The 17,086-nt window shown below is 40.1% G+C and overlaps 1 protein-coding gene across 1 annotated transcript in view; it reads right to left on the bottom strand.

Annotated features, from left to right (window-relative positions):
• Positions 1 to 17,086, bottom strand: part of CIITA (class II major histocompatibility complex transactivator) — a 37,318-nt gene that overhangs the window by 17,325 nt on the left and 2,907 nt on the right. Inside the window, exons 2-7 of the mRNA XM_054270769.1 lie at positions 15,351 to 15,542; positions 4,938 to 5,079; positions 3,195 to 3,308; positions 2,717 to 2,776; positions 1,342 to 1,425; positions 731 to 793 (exon numbers count right to left, since the gene is read on the bottom strand). Of these exons, the coding sequence (XP_054126744.1) occupies positions 731 to 793; positions 1,342 to 1,425; positions 2,717 to 2,776; positions 3,195 to 3,308; positions 4,938 to 5,079; positions 15,351 to 15,362 (475 nt within the window). The 5' untranslated portion in view covers positions 15,363 to 15,542. The remainder of the gene's footprint in view (positions 1 to 730; positions 794 to 1,341; positions 1,426 to 2,716; positions 2,777 to 3,194; positions 3,309 to 4,937; positions 5,080 to 15,350; positions 15,543 to 17,086) is intronic.

Raw genomic sequence — 17,086 nt, 5'->3', positions numbered from 1 at the left:
CAATGTGCAAAACCTAGAAATTTCCCTTTCTCCCTTTCTTTCTTTGGTTTAAAAGACTTTACAGCATGGACTAGACCAAGAAATCATCTCTTCACAGTTACTATTTTCACTAGGTTGTTTCACTGGACTTTTGGAAGATGTCACACTTGGAAGAAAGAGGATCAAACCTAGGGCATGTGGAGCTGTGACCTGATGGATAATTAGACTCAGGTCATAGCTCTGCATTTCCTGGGTTTGATCCTTCTTGTTCCACGTGAGACATCTTCCAAAATTCCAGTGGAAAAAAAAGGTCTATGTGATAAAATTTACAGAATTTGGCACTGACTTAGGTCTCCATTATTTTTCTTTCTTCTTTCATGTGGATTTAGGAAAGGTCAACTGTTCCTCTGCTGATGTTAAGCAAGTAATTTTCCTATCACCTGGTAAGAACATGTACTTTTGAAGCATAAGAATCCAAGTGTTCTTAGGCTACCATGTAGCTGATCCTAAGTTACACAATTTAATAGCTGCAGATAAGAGGACGTGGATTTTTTTATATCATAAATTAGTCAGAGGAATCTAAAAGTGTGATTTTTGCAGAAACATGAAAATGCATGATGATTAAAATCATCAAATCTATGACAGCAAACTTTTCTGGAAGGTAGAGTTACAGTACCTAACAGAGGATGAGATTTTGGAATATGAGACAATATATGTTCAATAACCTTTTCTTATTCAGCCAATGACTTACCAATTTTCTTATACTTGGGTTCTGAAGCATCACAGTAACTCTCTGCTGCAGAGCCTAAGAAAGCTGAAACAAAGCAAGGTCACAGTAAGTGGCCAAATTTTGGTAATTTCAAATTTAACCTATGAAACTTATTTTAAGTAGAAAGGGGTATTGCCAGTTTCAATTCTGCTATTTCAGAACTGTACAGGCCCAATGTATAAAAATGAAGGTGAAAAGCCTCATGTTATTTTGCTCTGTGAAGTTTTAATTAGGCTGCAGACTTTTGTGCCAAAGATGTTTGCTGTTGTTCTTGCAATTAAAAAGGCAATTGTTCAGCCAATGCTTACTGAGCTATAGGTACACTGAAAACAAAGTCAACACTGCCATGAGGATGACAAAAATGCAAAGAAATATAACATTATTTTAATGCTTTATTACAGGAAAACAAATTCTGCGAACTGTAAATTCTACGCATGGAAGAGCTGCTTTCAGTTCCTGCCCACAAAACTGAACCAAGGCAGAGGAAGCTCGTCTGGTGTCACTGAAGAGCTGCATGACAAATGCACTGGGGCTGGAATGCAAGTTTAGGACTCAGGCACAAAGCCTTTCATATTCTCACTGCTTATACTTACTTCGTTTAAGACATGACTGCATCTTTATGTCAGGAAATTTCTCAGTGTTTTCGGCAGCAATGTCATCCAAAATAAGGTTCCCTGCTAAAAACATGAAATATGGTCCAATGTCAAACTTTGTTCTCCTAAAAAAATTACAGAGAGGAATAAAAGCAAGATAAACACACCAATAGAGAGCAAAGATGAAATATGCTCCAAATAAAAGGTAAAAACCAAATAATGTGATAAAAGATTTACCCAGATCCACATGACTTAGAAAGCCCACAGAGCTCTGAGTGCAGACTTTGTCACCCTGTGTTAATTTCTGAACTGCAAACTATTAATCTACTGGCAGTGGCTAATAAACCATAAGTACTTCTCAATGCTCTAATGATGAGAAAAGGATAAAACATTGCAGCTGTGTCGCAGTGTGATCACAGTACTACTCAATTTATGCACTAAAGGGACTAGATCCTTTAAGAGAATAAAGGGTTCTAAAAAGATTTTATATTCTGTGCTGCAAGAACTGTGAAATCATCCACACCATACTTTTACTGGAAAATACTTAAGAACTAATATTGCATTCTGTTTTTTGGTAAAACCAATAAAAATATTGCCATTGGTTGCAAATTCTAAACACATGAGGAAGCAGTATATATAATTTGAAAAGCTATATGAGCTTCCTGCAGCCAGAATTATTCTAGGGAAATATGACCTTTGGTAAATTAGTCCAAATTATTTTGCTCAAACATAAAATAGGATATACAGATATTCTGTGAACTTTCTGGTTCTATGGATTTCTCAAGAGGCAACTATTGATATATCTGTTCTGGAATAGTAAATAGCTGCATTTGTGCTGCTACCAAAACAATGATTTGGTACCACAAGCCAAGCAATGTGTCCAGTCAAGAATGGATGAAGGAATGATTCACTGTATATATAATAACATTGCTGCATTACTCAGGGTGAGAAGTAAAACTTGACACTTCCTCAGGCAGCTCTGTGCATCCTGGACAGAAATCAGTGTGTGTAAACTATATTTGTACACATGCAAAGTGCTCTGGGGACTTGTGTGTATCATCCCTGCTGTGCTCAGGGTAAGTGTGATGCTACTGAAGCTATTAATGCACTTGACAGTGAGGCTGTGCATATTCTATGGGCATGGTGACATGATCAGCAGCTTAGTCAGAGACAAAACTGCCATCTTTGAGAAAGGCCTGCAAAAATGCATAAAATCCTCAGGTTTTCCAAGAAAATCCTGGGACACTGTACCCGGGGGAAAGAAGAAGACACCAGAGGTAGAGAAACTTTGCTAGTGTTCAAACTGGGGGGATGAAGCACAAGTTAGACAGAACACCCCCATGGAGAAAGTTACTCTCAGCCATGTCAATCTTACCAAAAATGTCTTCAACCTGCTTCTCCTGCTGATCCTTGAGCACATATTCTACTAATTCAGCTAGCAACAAAAGAAAAAAACAAAAGAGGAACACAGTAAATGTCACAGCAAAACTCTAGTAAGCTTATCCTCATTAACAGAACTCTGCAGTGTAAGTAAAATGGAGGAGTTAAATTAAGCTTTTCTTGTAACTTGTTGTTCAGGAAATAAAGATCACAAGAAAAGAGAAGTAGAGAAAGGAAGTATTAAGCAGAAGGAGACATTAATAAAGAGATTTTCCCCCAACAACCACAAGCTACTGTTAATCAGTTTCCCCACAATGCACAGGTTCAGATACTCTAAATCAGATCTATCACACATGAGGGAAAGGCTACTTGAGTAAATACCATGGCTACAGATTGAGAATAGAGTTTATAAGAAATAGCTATAGCAAATGATTGTAAAATAGTGATTTAAAAAACAAAAATTCCTTTCATACCCATTTTAGCATAAGCATCCGTGGTGTTGCAACAGGGGTAGAACCCATCTCCATTTTCATATGGGAAATCCATATTATTGAACTGTTCATAGTTGCTGGCATCAACTTCAAAATCTAGAGTTAATAAGGAACATGCATTGGCTCAATGAATGCCATAACCAAGCATAAAAAAGCAGATAGCAGGACATGCAGAACAGGCAGATTTGTTACTTCAGCAGAAGGCTTTGGCTTTTCATTGTGTGCTGGCTAAGAAGGAACAGAACTGAACTCTCAATAATTCACAGTCACCTGGAAATCAGCACTTTTCCTTTGCTAAACTCTGAGACCTCATCTCTCTTAGTAAATAAAATACTTCCTAAGTGCATTCTGTGATGATCAAGCCCAGATTCATACAGCTTATTAAACCTTCTTATCCTTCAGGCTATGGTGGTATCAGATGCCCTGTTCAGAACAATGCTGTGTCCATGCTAACCCCTGAACTGCACTGCAAATTGCCTGTGAAGGTGCCAGTTGGCCAGGGACCATGCCAAAACCTTCACAGCAGAGATGCCCAGCTTCCAGGGACTGCTGCCATGTCCTGATGATGTTTGATTTACCTGCATCATCTCAGACATTGCTAAGGCTCAAAAGTATTCCAATCAGTGATAGCATGAGTCAGTGCTTGACCCCTAATTCATGCTACTTTCAGACACTGAGCATGTGAGGCCATGGGGTAAGGAACACTCCTGCAGCTGTTTTTAACCAGTCAGAAACTGAGAGGGAAAAGCCCAACCTGGGAAATGATTGATCATAAAGATAATTCTGGTGCTCAGTTCTCCACTGATTTGCCCATGTGCCTACTGGCATTGGTCACTCATGAAAGCCACAATGCTCCAAACTGGTAATATTTTCCACCTATTTGGCACAGAACTGAGATTTCATGCCTGACACACACTAGCTCTTCTCCTCTCAGTGCCATTCTCAATCCAAGGTCCAGCTCACTTGTTTAACATAAGCTCGGCTAATCTCCCTACCACAGACTTTCATGCTTTTATAACAGAACACTTAGAGAAGGGAGAACAGATCAGTCCACAATTTCCACACAAAGTCAGGAACACAAAGTTTGAGATCCAGGGCAACCTCCTGATCTGATTACTTGTACGAACTGAATTGCAAGAAATTATCAACTTTATACTCTTGCCCTTCTGCTTTCTCATTTGTAATGGAATTATAAAATCACTGTGTCCCAAAAAGCTGGAAAATGGCACTTGGTAATGAAAACCCATTGTTTTGGTGCCTTAGGATCTCAGAGTGTAAAGCTGTTTGCTCAGGGACTGCGTTCATCACAAACTCATTTAAAAGTCTCTGTTTAGCAAAACTTTTGGCTTCAAGCCAGAGAGGTGTTGACAATTACACTCGGCCAACTTATGACAGGAACATTTGCAAATAAACTACTTCCAGGAATGATATCCAAATGAAAGACACTGTCATGCCCTGATGAGTGACAGTACAGTGTGTTTTGTTAGCCTGACTGAGCAGGATGCTATAAATATGTACAATTTAAAAACATGACAGTTTCTGGAAGCAGTCACTGTGTGTACAGATACAGACAAACTTAACCACATCCTACCACCAAAGTGCTTGTAGACTTTATCAGCCCCCATGATAAACTGCCATTAGGTGGCTTTGGAGCTGAGAGGAGATGGCAATAACTTAGAGTGTGAAGAATAAACCAGTCAAGTATTTTTTTAGTGTTTTACTAACCTGTAGAGAAGTCACCTTCTTCATCTCCAGATGACTTTGGATCAAAGAAAGTACACAGATGCACTGGGTCAATATCACTGTGCAGTAAATCAAGGTAGCCATTTTCAGGCACAAATACTGAATCCATGGTTTGTCTGTTTGTCTGAAATCAAATTGCACAGCAGTTAGCTATGACACAGCCTCAGCTTTTGTCAGTCAAATCCACAAGTCCTGCACTGTGGCTTTCTGCTGGCAAGACACAGATCTTGAGGCTGGAGAGCTGGCTTTCTTACCAAGGCCTGCATTGAGTTATAACCCTGCGTTACTTAGAGATCCAGAGAGAGCTTGGAGTGAGACTCACCTATCTTTACTCCAGGGAGAAGAGTGGGATACTGCAGTCTGACCACCTGGACCAAAAATGCCAAGTATTGAATAAGTGGCAACCCTGGTATCTTATCAGGATATAAATAATGCACAAATCCAGCAGCTATCAGGGAAATTAGAAGATTGCAGTGAATATGATGGGAGAATCCAAAAGCCACATTTGTTCATAAAGTTTATCTCTTCCTCCACATCATTGTAAATTCCATTCTATTTCTGTCCAGTTACTGCAGCAGACACTAGAATCAGTTCAAACATTCCTCCTGGATATTCCACAAGTACAGAATAACACTATGTGTTACTTATTCATCATCTTTATCAAATTATTTCAAACCCAAATATCATCTCTTCAGTGTTTATAGATCACTGGTGTAACTGCCACCTGAGCTTGTGATCCAAATTATTTACTCCAGCATAATACTGAGATACCAGGATGAAAAGAACAACCAGCAAAATTTTCAGACTCTATCCTGTTAAAATAGGTGTCCACACTCCATAACCATGGAAAGTTTCAGCTTGGCATCAAACAGCATATTTTTCAATGAAGAATATCTAATAAATGGCTCTCAAATACTCTGCCCTTAGCAGAAGACCACTGATGTCCCTGCTTGCATCCATCTCTGTTCCTGAGGAGGGCAAACAGGGAGCAACTGCTGTACCATGAAACCTGCCTGCAACAGGGAAAAATCAACAACAGCCAACACTGCAGCTGTGATGAAAGAAGACAGAGCAGACCTCATCACACACTACCACGTGCTGTTTGTTACAAACTCATCTTCATTCCTCTTATCCCTCCATGGGGTTGTCTTCTGAACGGCTTGGAAATGGATATTTCTGCATTTGCTGCAGAAAATGCCAAAATCTAGAGCCAGGACTTTGAAAAGTAGGTAAACATGGTGTAGATCCATGAGCAGGAATAGCCTGCACTAAGATAGTTCTCCTTTTTCATGTTTTATGGCCTCACTACACTACCAAGATTACAAAAATTTGATATTATTGCCTGGCAGCTATAAATGGAAAGCAGAAGTTGAGAAACCTGCCTGAGAACCAAGAATGAGGTTATAAACACACCAAAATAAATTTTCAGTTTGTTGCAACACTTTGTTTTGCCCCTTCCGTTTGTTAAATTAACAGAAAATCTAAATAGGGCCTTTCAGAAGGCCAAGCTGCCAGACTTTGTGAATAAAGCTGTTGAAAAACTACCTCTGAGTCAATATAATTTTGGGGTTAGAGTCAGAGAAGAAACTGGGCAGAAGGCTTAAGGGGAATGCAAAACAGACAAATCTATCACTCTGAGTTCAGTGATTGGCAAACTGCTTGATTACAGCAACTAGAGAAGGGCATGTCCTAGGGAAGGAGACAGAGTAGGCCTACTTAATCTTCATGGAAATACCAAACTTTAATTAATTTATAGTCATAAGAACTTTTCCATCTTTAAACTTTTCTTTCAATAGCATTTCTCTGTGTATAAACACATAAGAAATGCAGAAATATTTTACGTTACAATGGTCAAGAAGTCAGGAAGCAACCAAGGGAAAGTCTTGGCAGTGCCAAGTCTGGCTGCAGAGCTTAAAACTAGAATGTAAAAGATGGTACATCTCAGGTGCACAGAGTGAGAGAAACACTTTTCTACCTTAACAAGATGAAGATTGCCACTCTTTCAAAAATGAAAAACTCGATTGCTTGCCTTTGTTTGCTACACCAGTCTGAAAGGCCCTCACCTTACTCTGGTATGTTTTCTTCATTGTTTTAGTTTTGACACAAATTCTTGTATCAAAGTCTCTCTATTGACTACACTGGATTTAGGATCCTGGGATTTCTTTCTAATCTGAACCAAAACATTTTTAATAATAGCTGTATTCTGCTGCATTAAAAACATAGTCCCACCATGGAAAATATACTGTGAATAAAGAAGCAAGTTTTTGAAAGATGGAAATTTCTACATGGAGAGGACGCAGAGGCAAGGAAAACTACATATCAGGGACAGCAAGTGTTTTGCTGGATATTGCAACTGAAGGACACAAAATGAAACCAGACCTTTACCAAGCTTGTTTACAGCAGCAACTCCTTTCCCAGAGCTTCCCCTTTTTTTGTCACAGCATCCCAGCAGTCCTGTCTGAGGTGAAGGGTGAATAAGCTCTGTACTGCTCAGCACTTCCTCTGTTGTTTCATACTTTATTTTAACCTCATTTAATGCTATTACATTCCCTTTGGGGTCTCATGGAAACCGATGCTGCCAAAACAGGTATTTGCAGTGTCATGCCAGAGGAAGAACAAATTTTGTGATGATTTCTGTGTTAGGGCTGTGAAAGCCAGTGGCAGCTCTCAGCAGGAGCAAGGCAGAGCTCACAGGGACCTGCAGGACAGGAGTCCCCAGGGCCACCTGCGAGGCTGCCACGCACAAAGAGCATGTGCTGGGCGGGGGCAAGGCAGGACAGACCTCAAATGTATTTCCATGCCATTCAGAGAGCTCAATCCTTTGTGGTTTGGACACTGGTTAAGACAAATATTGTTCTTTAAATCCTTAAATAACACCTCCTTCCCCCAGCAGCCGATATGGTCCAGCTGCACAGCCACACTTGGCACCCTGTGTGCCCTTTGAGACACCTCTGCAGTGATTCTGGGCACACCTGACACTGCCAGGTCTCCACTCAGGATGCATTTGGTTCAGCTCTGCATCCTGCATACATGGCATGACAATCTGGTTCACTTCCAAGACTCGCAATGCTTTTTTTCAGTGCTCTTTTAGAGTTCAAGTGATATATGAATTAAAAATGCTGGAAAAGCAGTGAAAGAAACAGTGACCATCACTGTAAAAGGACAAAGAAAGAGTAGGAGTTCACTTAAATCACATATTAATCATAAGAGTTAGATGGGGCATTTTAGATTTCTAAAGGCAACGGAGGTCATTTTGATTCATCATTTTCCCCAAATAATCTGATTTCATTGTGCCTTGTATTTTAAAGGGTCAACATGTTAAAAATTCCAGGCAATGGGGTCTGCTACTAATTGAAATCAAATGTTATCTCAGAGAACAAAGGATTATAAAGGCCAAAATGCAACATTTACTCCAATGATAATGTAAAGGAGAGAAGATTTGAGGAGAGCTGCTAGGGGCTTTCCTTCCTAAACCTCTGTTGACATATGAACTAACAGGCTAATAAATCTCCCACATGAGTACAGAGGTTAAGAAAATGAAAATTTGTATATTCATTTTAGGAACAGAGGAAATCCCCCTCTAATTTAACTTTTGGACCAGTTTAGGAAGCTGAGGATAATTCATAGAAAAGAGTAGTAGTGCCATGCAAATCACACACTTGTTAACCAGAGGATGACATAACATCCAAGTCTTGCATAACATTCCAACTCCTAGAATTCAGAAAAATGGAACAGTGGGACTTCTGTGAAGACAGGAAGTTGAAAAATGAAATACAAAAATTGTTGAACAAATGCTATTTTCCTGCAACACCTCAGACCCATTAAGTGCTACACATGAGTCTGAGTGAAACAAGCTGACAAACAGCAGGTTATATCAAGCTGTAAAAAAGGAGTCCCGTGAAACACTTTGATTGAAAAGCTCAATATTTCTGGCCACAATTTTACAGCCTTGTTTTCTTACAGCAACTTTAGAAAGTTTTCTTTCACCTTCTGTGCCCCCCTAAAGGTTATGTCAAGGTGCACAAAGCATTTCCTGGCTTTTGCTGCAGACAGTGTTTTGGCACCAGCTTATCTGGGAGGTGGGCAAGGCAGCAGTGGGGAAGGACGAAATTCTCTCCACGTTCCAATCACTTATATCCTTTTCCTTTTCCCAAATCAATGAGCAACAATTCCTCTGCTTTACAGGTACCACACAGATTTTTCCTTTCAGAAATGCCCAGATTATTTGTAAAATGCAAGTAATGGAGCTCAATTTGTATTTAGCTTTGAAGTTTTAGTTTCTATTTCAGATCTGTGAAAAACTTACAGTTTAACTAACAGTTTAAAAGCCAGTTTAACTTTTTCCATAGTATTACCCAGCTCAAGAAGAGATACTACTTTTCCTGAGAGTCTTTATCTTTCTGATGGAATGGAGTTATTTTCCACGGAATTTATATTCTAAAATGAAAGAAAAACAGAGATGGAGCTGAAAAAGAACTTCATCTATATCCTGCCTGTTATCCTTTGTCTCTGTTAGAGATGAGTTTAAAAGAGCTTAATAAAGCATAAATATCAGGTAAAAGAAGCTTTTGCCTTTCAATGAGCTTAGCTTAGAACCAGCAATATTACTTGTCTGGTGCAGGAGATGGACAAGTTCAGGCAGAGCTGTAACAAGTGCCCTGCAGGTGTCAGAGTTGTGATTTAGAGCAGAACTTGCCTTTCATGTCCAGTAGCACCTCTTGTGTCACAGCTGTGCCCAGCTCTCTCATCCCAGCTATGAGATAAAGATCACAGCAGACACTTGTCTGCATTTTAACTCAATGGCTTTCTTCAGGACAGAACTTCAGCCCTCCTCAATGGGAAAGTAAAGCTCTAGGCTGTTTTGCCAGAGTTATGAAAAAATGGAAATAAGCCAGTTTTTTTTTTCAGTGATTCTCAGTTTCACTTTCCATAGGCACAACGTTTATACAAAAAAAGAATATTCTTAACAAAGTCTGAAACAAACTACAGCAAGTAGCAGGGCCAGCCGCAAAACAAAATCACAAAAAATTCTCTAAAATTTCACCCACATTTAGACATCATCCCACTAATATTTGAAGCAACACAAGTCCAGATACTGACACAATGCAACTACAAATATGTACAAAAAGCAAGGTAAGATGAATTTACCATGAAAAAAAGCATGCATTCAAGGTTTGAAGAAAAACTGACCTTAAGGAACCGGACAGCTCCTGCTCTTTCACTCTGGATTCAGTACCAAAAAATGATGAGAACTGCCAGCCCTGTCCAGGGCTAAGAGAAAGTGACAGCAGAAAGGAGGAAATAAGAACACTCAGAGGGGGAATTCCAAAGAGGAAAACTAAGAGGAACCTCCCTTCTAACAGCCCCAGTATAACAAGCAGTTACCTTCACTGGTCATTGTTGCTGATAAGAGCTTGATCTTGTCACTAATTAGGAAAACGTCAATTTATTTGGTTGGAAACCAGAATTGGATGAGAGCTGGCAGTAGCAATTTTCATTGCTCCCCAAATTCTTTCTCTCCTTTTCCATTCCAGTTCAAATCTGTCCCAAAGCCATGCTGTTAAGCAGTCCATCAGTAAGAATAAAGGCAGCAGCATGTGGGCACTTACCTTGCAGCTCCACTTGGTGCATCAGAAGTGAAAGTATGTCTCTCACATGTTCACAGACTCTGTCTACACAAAGCAAGTTTTGCATCTCATGAAGGTCTCTTGCCATTGGCCCAAAATGACAAGTAGGATGTTCTATAAAACAGGAGCTTGTCTGGCTTGCACATGGTGTTCTCAGTTTGCTTGTAGCAGCATCCGACAGAATGTTTGTTCATCTAATCATCACTTACCTTGCCATGCCTACCTGGTGCTAAAACAAACAACCTTTTGAAAACCAAGTTCATTCATGAGCTTCCTCTCATGATGCCTATAGCTGCTTTTGTGGTGATCTGCAAGCTTATTTGCTTAGTTTTCTATTTTTAATCATGCATAGACCTACACAAATTAGAAATTAATTTTAAAGCAGACTGTACTCCAGAATGAACAGATACTTTTTGTACTATTATTCCACTGGCTTTAGCTTTTAAGAAAAGTTCCACCAGAGTCTGAAGGGGAAAGGCAATAGGATTTGATAAACACAATGACATCCAGACTCCCTGCTTCAGACTGCAAGGTTTTTATCAGCTGCCAGTAAGAAATGGCTCCTGCACCAGACAGCAGCTCCTACAAGCAAAGCAGCTGCTGACCTGCATAAGAATATTCTCTTTGCAGAGGAGATCCACTTCTACCAGGTTCCATGGGAATATGCTCACTGAGAAGAGACAAAGCTGTTTCCTCCTTGGGAGCAGCTATCTCTTCACAGTAGTTACAGACATGGGGCCTGATCTGCGCTGCAGGACATCAGCCTCTTCAGGCTCTCCCACATCCAGGCTGTGTTGGGACTCCTCTGTGCACTTTTGAAGAACAGCAACATCTCAGAATAACAGCACTGTGTTACTAACAGCACAGAAAATAATGAGAGGCTGCACAAATACAGATTCTGTATTTTAGTGGTCTGTTTTGACAGGAGATATTAAAATAATCACCGCATAAGAAATCTGTACAAAATTTCACATGGATATTTGTTAGCTCTATTCCAATGTGCAGCACAGCCCCTCAGGTGATAAACTCCTTCAGCAGCCCTGCAGGCAGATTTCTAGCAGCTTCTGAGGCTGAATTGAGGCAATCCCTATACACATCAAGAACAAAAGTTTGGGGAACAAGAGTTAGCTTATTACTGTGATTCCAGTTCATGACTGCAGCAAAGACTGGTTGTCCACTTTTTGTACAACACCCATGGGTGCTTGGAAAGAAAGGAATTGCTGGAGCAAATCATAGCTCATCTAGTGGAGTAGTCTATAAAGGTGCTCTTCAAGAGAAAAGCAGACTGGAAAAGAGGCTGTGAGACAGCTGAGAACTGCCTAAGCTTTTCAGGTCACCGCCAGCTTCTGCTTTGATATTGACTGGGACACTGCCCTACTGCCAAAGGAGGAGACAAAACACGCTCAGTAGTATTGGAAGCACCAGCATAAGTGATACCAGGCCACATTCTATGGTTTTCTACATTTAAAATATTAATTCCTGCCCTTAATTTGAATGTGTGTAATGATAGAGGTCAGTATTTTGCCCTCACATGAATTATCTTAATTTGTATCCTGAGGATTTCCTCCTGTATTTTCATCCATGCCTTTGTTGTCCCAAAATATTCTTTTCATCTGGTGTTAGTGAGGCCAATCCCCACACAGAGTCAAGATATTTGGTTTATTTACAGTTCTGCACAGAAAGGGAGGCTGGGTGGCAAATTCACAAAACCAGCACCACAACTATTAGAACTTTTCATAATTAATACATTTTGGCAAACAAAGGCGTGAATGTTCATTGGCTACAAGTTACATAGGCTTCTTATTAATTTATATTCTATTAGTTAAAAGATTCCCTCACTTCTCATACTAATTATTCTGTATGCTCAGTCTTTCTGTCCTTTTGAGTCTTGCTCCCTCAGCTCTCTGAGAATGTTTGTCCAAAGTCTGGTGAAATTCTGAATGACCGCAAATATTTGAGGCCATAATCTGTCTTTGCATCTGCTAGACTGGAAATTCTGAACCTTTTGAATGCCTAACTTCACCTACAAAAATTACCTTCTGAAGAAGCTGCAGGTGTGACCAGCAGCATTGCAGAGGGTTATCTCAGTGTGTCTCACCTGCAGTTACATGCTGCATTACTGAGGCTCCTCATAGCATTTGGGAAGAAATATGGTGGGTGATACTAGAAATGTAGGTGTGGATGGACGCTGGAGGACTTTGAAGCAAAGCTAGTTTCTGAGGTGAGCAAGCAAGGAAAAGGTTTGATCAGACGGCTTTAAAAAAAGCTCTAGAGAAAAAGCCCCACCCTTGCAATCGAGGTTTTATGTTCAAAACAACTTCCAAAATATCACAGCTTTGCTTACCTACAGGAAGTCAGTTTCACAATAGACATAGAAAGGTTTGCATTAAGAGCTGCAAGCCTTGGTGGAGTTGCTGAGAAAATCCTGTTTGAGTGTGTATGTGTGATGGAAGGCACAACATTGGTAATCAAAGGCTCCTGAGACTCACCCAAAGCATGTTCCTGCAGTTCTGCTTTGCACAGTGCAGGAATGGGCTGGTGCTCATTCACTGAGGGCCACATTCTCTAATGCTCATGGACATTGCTGCACATCCCTATGGATTTCAATACTGCATTATGAACAGGGAATTCTGCTTCCTTGAGAATTCCTTTCATGTTGGCTCTGTATCTGAGCTCTGGTTTTTCAGTCAGTTACTGTCTTTGGCCTCTCTGGCCAAAAATTGGTTTCCACAGCAGAATTCTGTTCAGGATTCCTTCTGTCCAAGGTGAATAGCTTTGAGGTACTGCTGGTTGAACAATTTCTCATAGACTGAAAAGTTTATTTAACAAATTCCCCTATTTTCTGATTATAATGATTCAAGCTGCACAATACATAGACATCAGCAGTTCACTACTTTGCTTTTCCACATGACTTCCCTTCCTGTTCTATGGATTCTCTTTAACTCACATGCAGCTTTTGAAGATAAGACAGATATTTCACAGCAACTGTATCTCTCTAAGGGATTGTCATGGTGTTCTCAAAATCCAAAAGAAAATAAATATCTTAGCTATAGAAATGTCTTAGCTATTGCTAAGCAATAGCTACATAAGAAACACCAAACAGTAAAAATGTATGGCCCGACTTAGTTCTCTTTTTCACACACATTGTTTGTGCTGTGACACATTATAAAGAGGAAAGTGAGTTGAAAAGGAGAACTTGTGCTTTTGATTTCTCTGCATTGAAGGGAAGTATCACTTCTAAGTAAATACGGCGCTGCTCAAAGTCTACAGCTAATTTTGGAACACAGATTATATTAGTAAAATGTCAGTAATTAATGTCACTATTTTTCCCAGGGGCAGTGAGGTAGATGAAAGTGTGCCAATGGAGGCCACATTATGTCCTTCAGCACAAGACATTTGGGTATGTCATAAACCACGGTGGATTTTGGTGTCAAGATGGTAAGAAATTTTTGTTTCTACAAATGCAAAAACAAAACCAGAAATAGAAATCACATTTAATTATTGCAAATTAGGACTGTAGCAGCAGAACTTGAACTAAAGCTTAAGCCTCTCTAATCACCTTTCCCTTAGTTTGGCCTCAGTTACAAGATGATCAGCTTTGGGTTCAAAGGCAGAGTAGTTTTGGCACGTTATTGCTTGGTTTGTCTAAAGGCCAGCAAAAGCCAGGGACAGCTCTACAGAAACAAGGCTACCTCCTTGCTATGATCTTGCAGCTCTTGTTGGAAAACTCTTCAGGAATACTTAGAACACATGGGAAGAGTAAAACAGGAACTAACTTGAAATCTTTATATCTTAACACCCATTCAAAGTCCATCTTGCTTTTGATCTGTCTCCAATCTAGATATAACAGAGATAATAATCCATTGTTTCAGTTGAAAAGCATATCACCTCCTGGTCATGGTGAACACTGCCTGGGAACATTTGAAGGTGGAAATTGCTTAAGGGGTGAAACTTGCAGAAAATCTGCTTTTCTCATGTTTAAGTGGCAATCATGGTGATGTACCACAAGCTGTTTGCTCAGTTGCTTGTCTGCTTCTGGAGGGAACTATCCTATGGAGAGGAGCTCTTTCTCCACAAGCAGCCTGCCATTCTCCCATTAGCGTATCCCCTCACAGCCAGTCACACATTCTGGAGCTCTGAGCAAGCATTTCCACCAGCAGCTGGCAGCTGCCTGGCCTGTAGATGGAGGAGAAGACATTGAGAAAACCTCTTATACCTTCCCTTGGTTTTCAAGTAGTCTGTGTACATCACAAATGCAAAGATTCCTTAGCATTAGTGTTGGAACAGGCAGTGCACAACAGTATTCATCTTTTTGACACAAGAACTTCTCATTTATCTGTAGCTAAGAGCGATTAAAAGAAAAAAAATAAAAGAAATTTGTACATTTCCTTTCACCACCACTGGCATTCATATAAGTAGTCCAGTCCACTGGTACACTGGAGCATGTGACATAAACCCCCTTAATTTCTCTTACACTGAAATAAAATAGAGCAAGAATGGGAAGCAGCATACAAATGCAAGCTCCAGCTAACAAGGAAAAGGATGCTTGCAAAAAACCACAGCTTGTTTCAAGTTTCAGAATGAAGCAAAAAAAAAAAACTGGGCAAAAATAATAAAATGACAGTTGAAGAAACCACATATTTTAGGGGCTTCCCTAGAGCTTTTTTGATCTTTGTCAACTAAAACACACACCAGACACAAAAGTTTTCAGAATCCACACCAGACACAGCAGCTCTGCTATCAGGCAGTCGAATGAAGGAGCACTTACCATGACCCCCATTCCAGCGGTTGTGCTGTTACTGTAACTGCACACAGTGATTGTGGTATCACAGAAAGGTCACACCATCTTCTTTTTCAGGAGCTTCAGGTCCATGTTGCCACAGTGCTGCAGTGTGGTCTCTGGGCTGCTCTGCTATGGAGAATGAAAGCTCTCCCACCCTTCTGCTGAAGCTGCTCTGCCCTGCTTGAAGGATGAAAATCAGACAGTGCATTCTCTGAGAAATCAACAGGTTTGGGCTCTTGCCCTTCACCCAAGCTTTATTTCAGTATTTTTAATTGGTGACTATTTATAGATTTTAAAGGTGTGTGCCTCATGAATTCAGGCCCAGTCACAGGAGAAACACCCTCCAGTTGGGAAGTCCGGCAGAACAGTTTTCATAGGAACAGCTGTGGAGATGTCCAGCACAGCCTGGAACTTCCTCCTCCTCTAGGCTGCGAGGTTGAGGCTTGTCACCTTTCAGGCCATAGAGGAAATTGTGGTCTCTTAAATCATGGCCTTGGGTGTAAAAGGGGGTCACAGGCCACAGACATGAACTTTGCTTTCAGTTTTGCCAAAAGATCAGGCCCCTGCCCCTAGGAGAGGTTCAGAGTTATGTCCAGCAGTGCCTGGTGCATCTTGTAAAGAACAACCAGCCAGTGTGGCAGATCCCAAGCAAAGCACTTAATGTCCCTACAGCTTATCTGGGGGATCTGGGGACCTACAGACCAATCCAGAGCACCTCCTCCTCTTTGTGCCATTCAAACCTACAGAAATAGTATGGAGTTTGTGAATTTAATACCTCAGATATCCCCTCAAGTTCTCCATGTACTGAGGAGTACAAGGAATACCAGGAAGCTGAAGCTATTTGGTGAACTAGCAAAAGAAGTATTAATAAATTAGAAAACACACTATTAAACAATAATGCTATAGAAGTAGGCATCACAGGCTGCTTCAGAAAAATTCACATGCTCACAGAAAAATTCACAGAGTTAAGAATGACAGGTACAGGTTTTTCATTTCACTGCATCACCAGATTAGAAACCCTTTCTTTCTTTGTGTTTTGTCTGTATTCTCTTTTAATTTTTTCTGATAAAGTAATTCCCTTTATTCATCTCAGTTTAGAATACACAAGAAAAACAAGTGCAAGCAAGTATGGCAAGAGCTGCTTAACCACAGCCTCCAAAACAAAAGATGGAGTGGAAATTGCCAAAGAGGTTGGAGAACTGTCCAGCAAGATTCTCAGGGAGCTGAGTGAGGCTCTGTAGGTGCTACTAGCAGCCACAGGGAACAAAAGAAAAAGGAAACATGTAAAAAATCTAATGAATAAGCACATTTAGAGCTTTCATAAGCAAATTTAAGTTTTATTTCTCCAGATAAACCAGTAGAAGAAACAGTGCTCAATTTCTAATCAATTTTCCTATTGTACTAAGCTTCTCAACTTTTTGATTGCCATTAGAGTATTTTTTATTTATTAGATGATGATGATTATTATTATTGTTGTTGTTATTGTTATTGTTATTATTATTTCTCAGTAAGACTATAGAGGTTTAAGGCAGGAGAACTATTGGATACTTGTGTGAGAGTGTACAGGTATTTGAAGTTCATGTAGCAAAGGAGGGAAGGGACTCTAAGCACCTTTTCTGATGAAATCACTTCCACTTGGGAAATGGATCTGGGAAATGGAAGGGGATAGAAAAGCTCTGCTTTCTGCAGTAGATCTATGAAGTTGTTTAAACCAAGCTTTT

This window comes from Melozone crissalis, unplaced genomic scaffold (genome assembly GCF_028551555.1).
Source record: "Melozone crissalis strain CALT ecotype California unplaced genomic scaffold, PUWL_Pcris_2 ptg000012l_1, whole genome shotgun sequence".
Taxonomy (NCBI): domain Eukaryota; kingdom Metazoa; phylum Chordata; class Aves; order Passeriformes; family Passerellidae; genus Melozone; species Melozone crissalis.
This window is presented reverse-complemented; position numbering and strand designations above follow the sequence as displayed.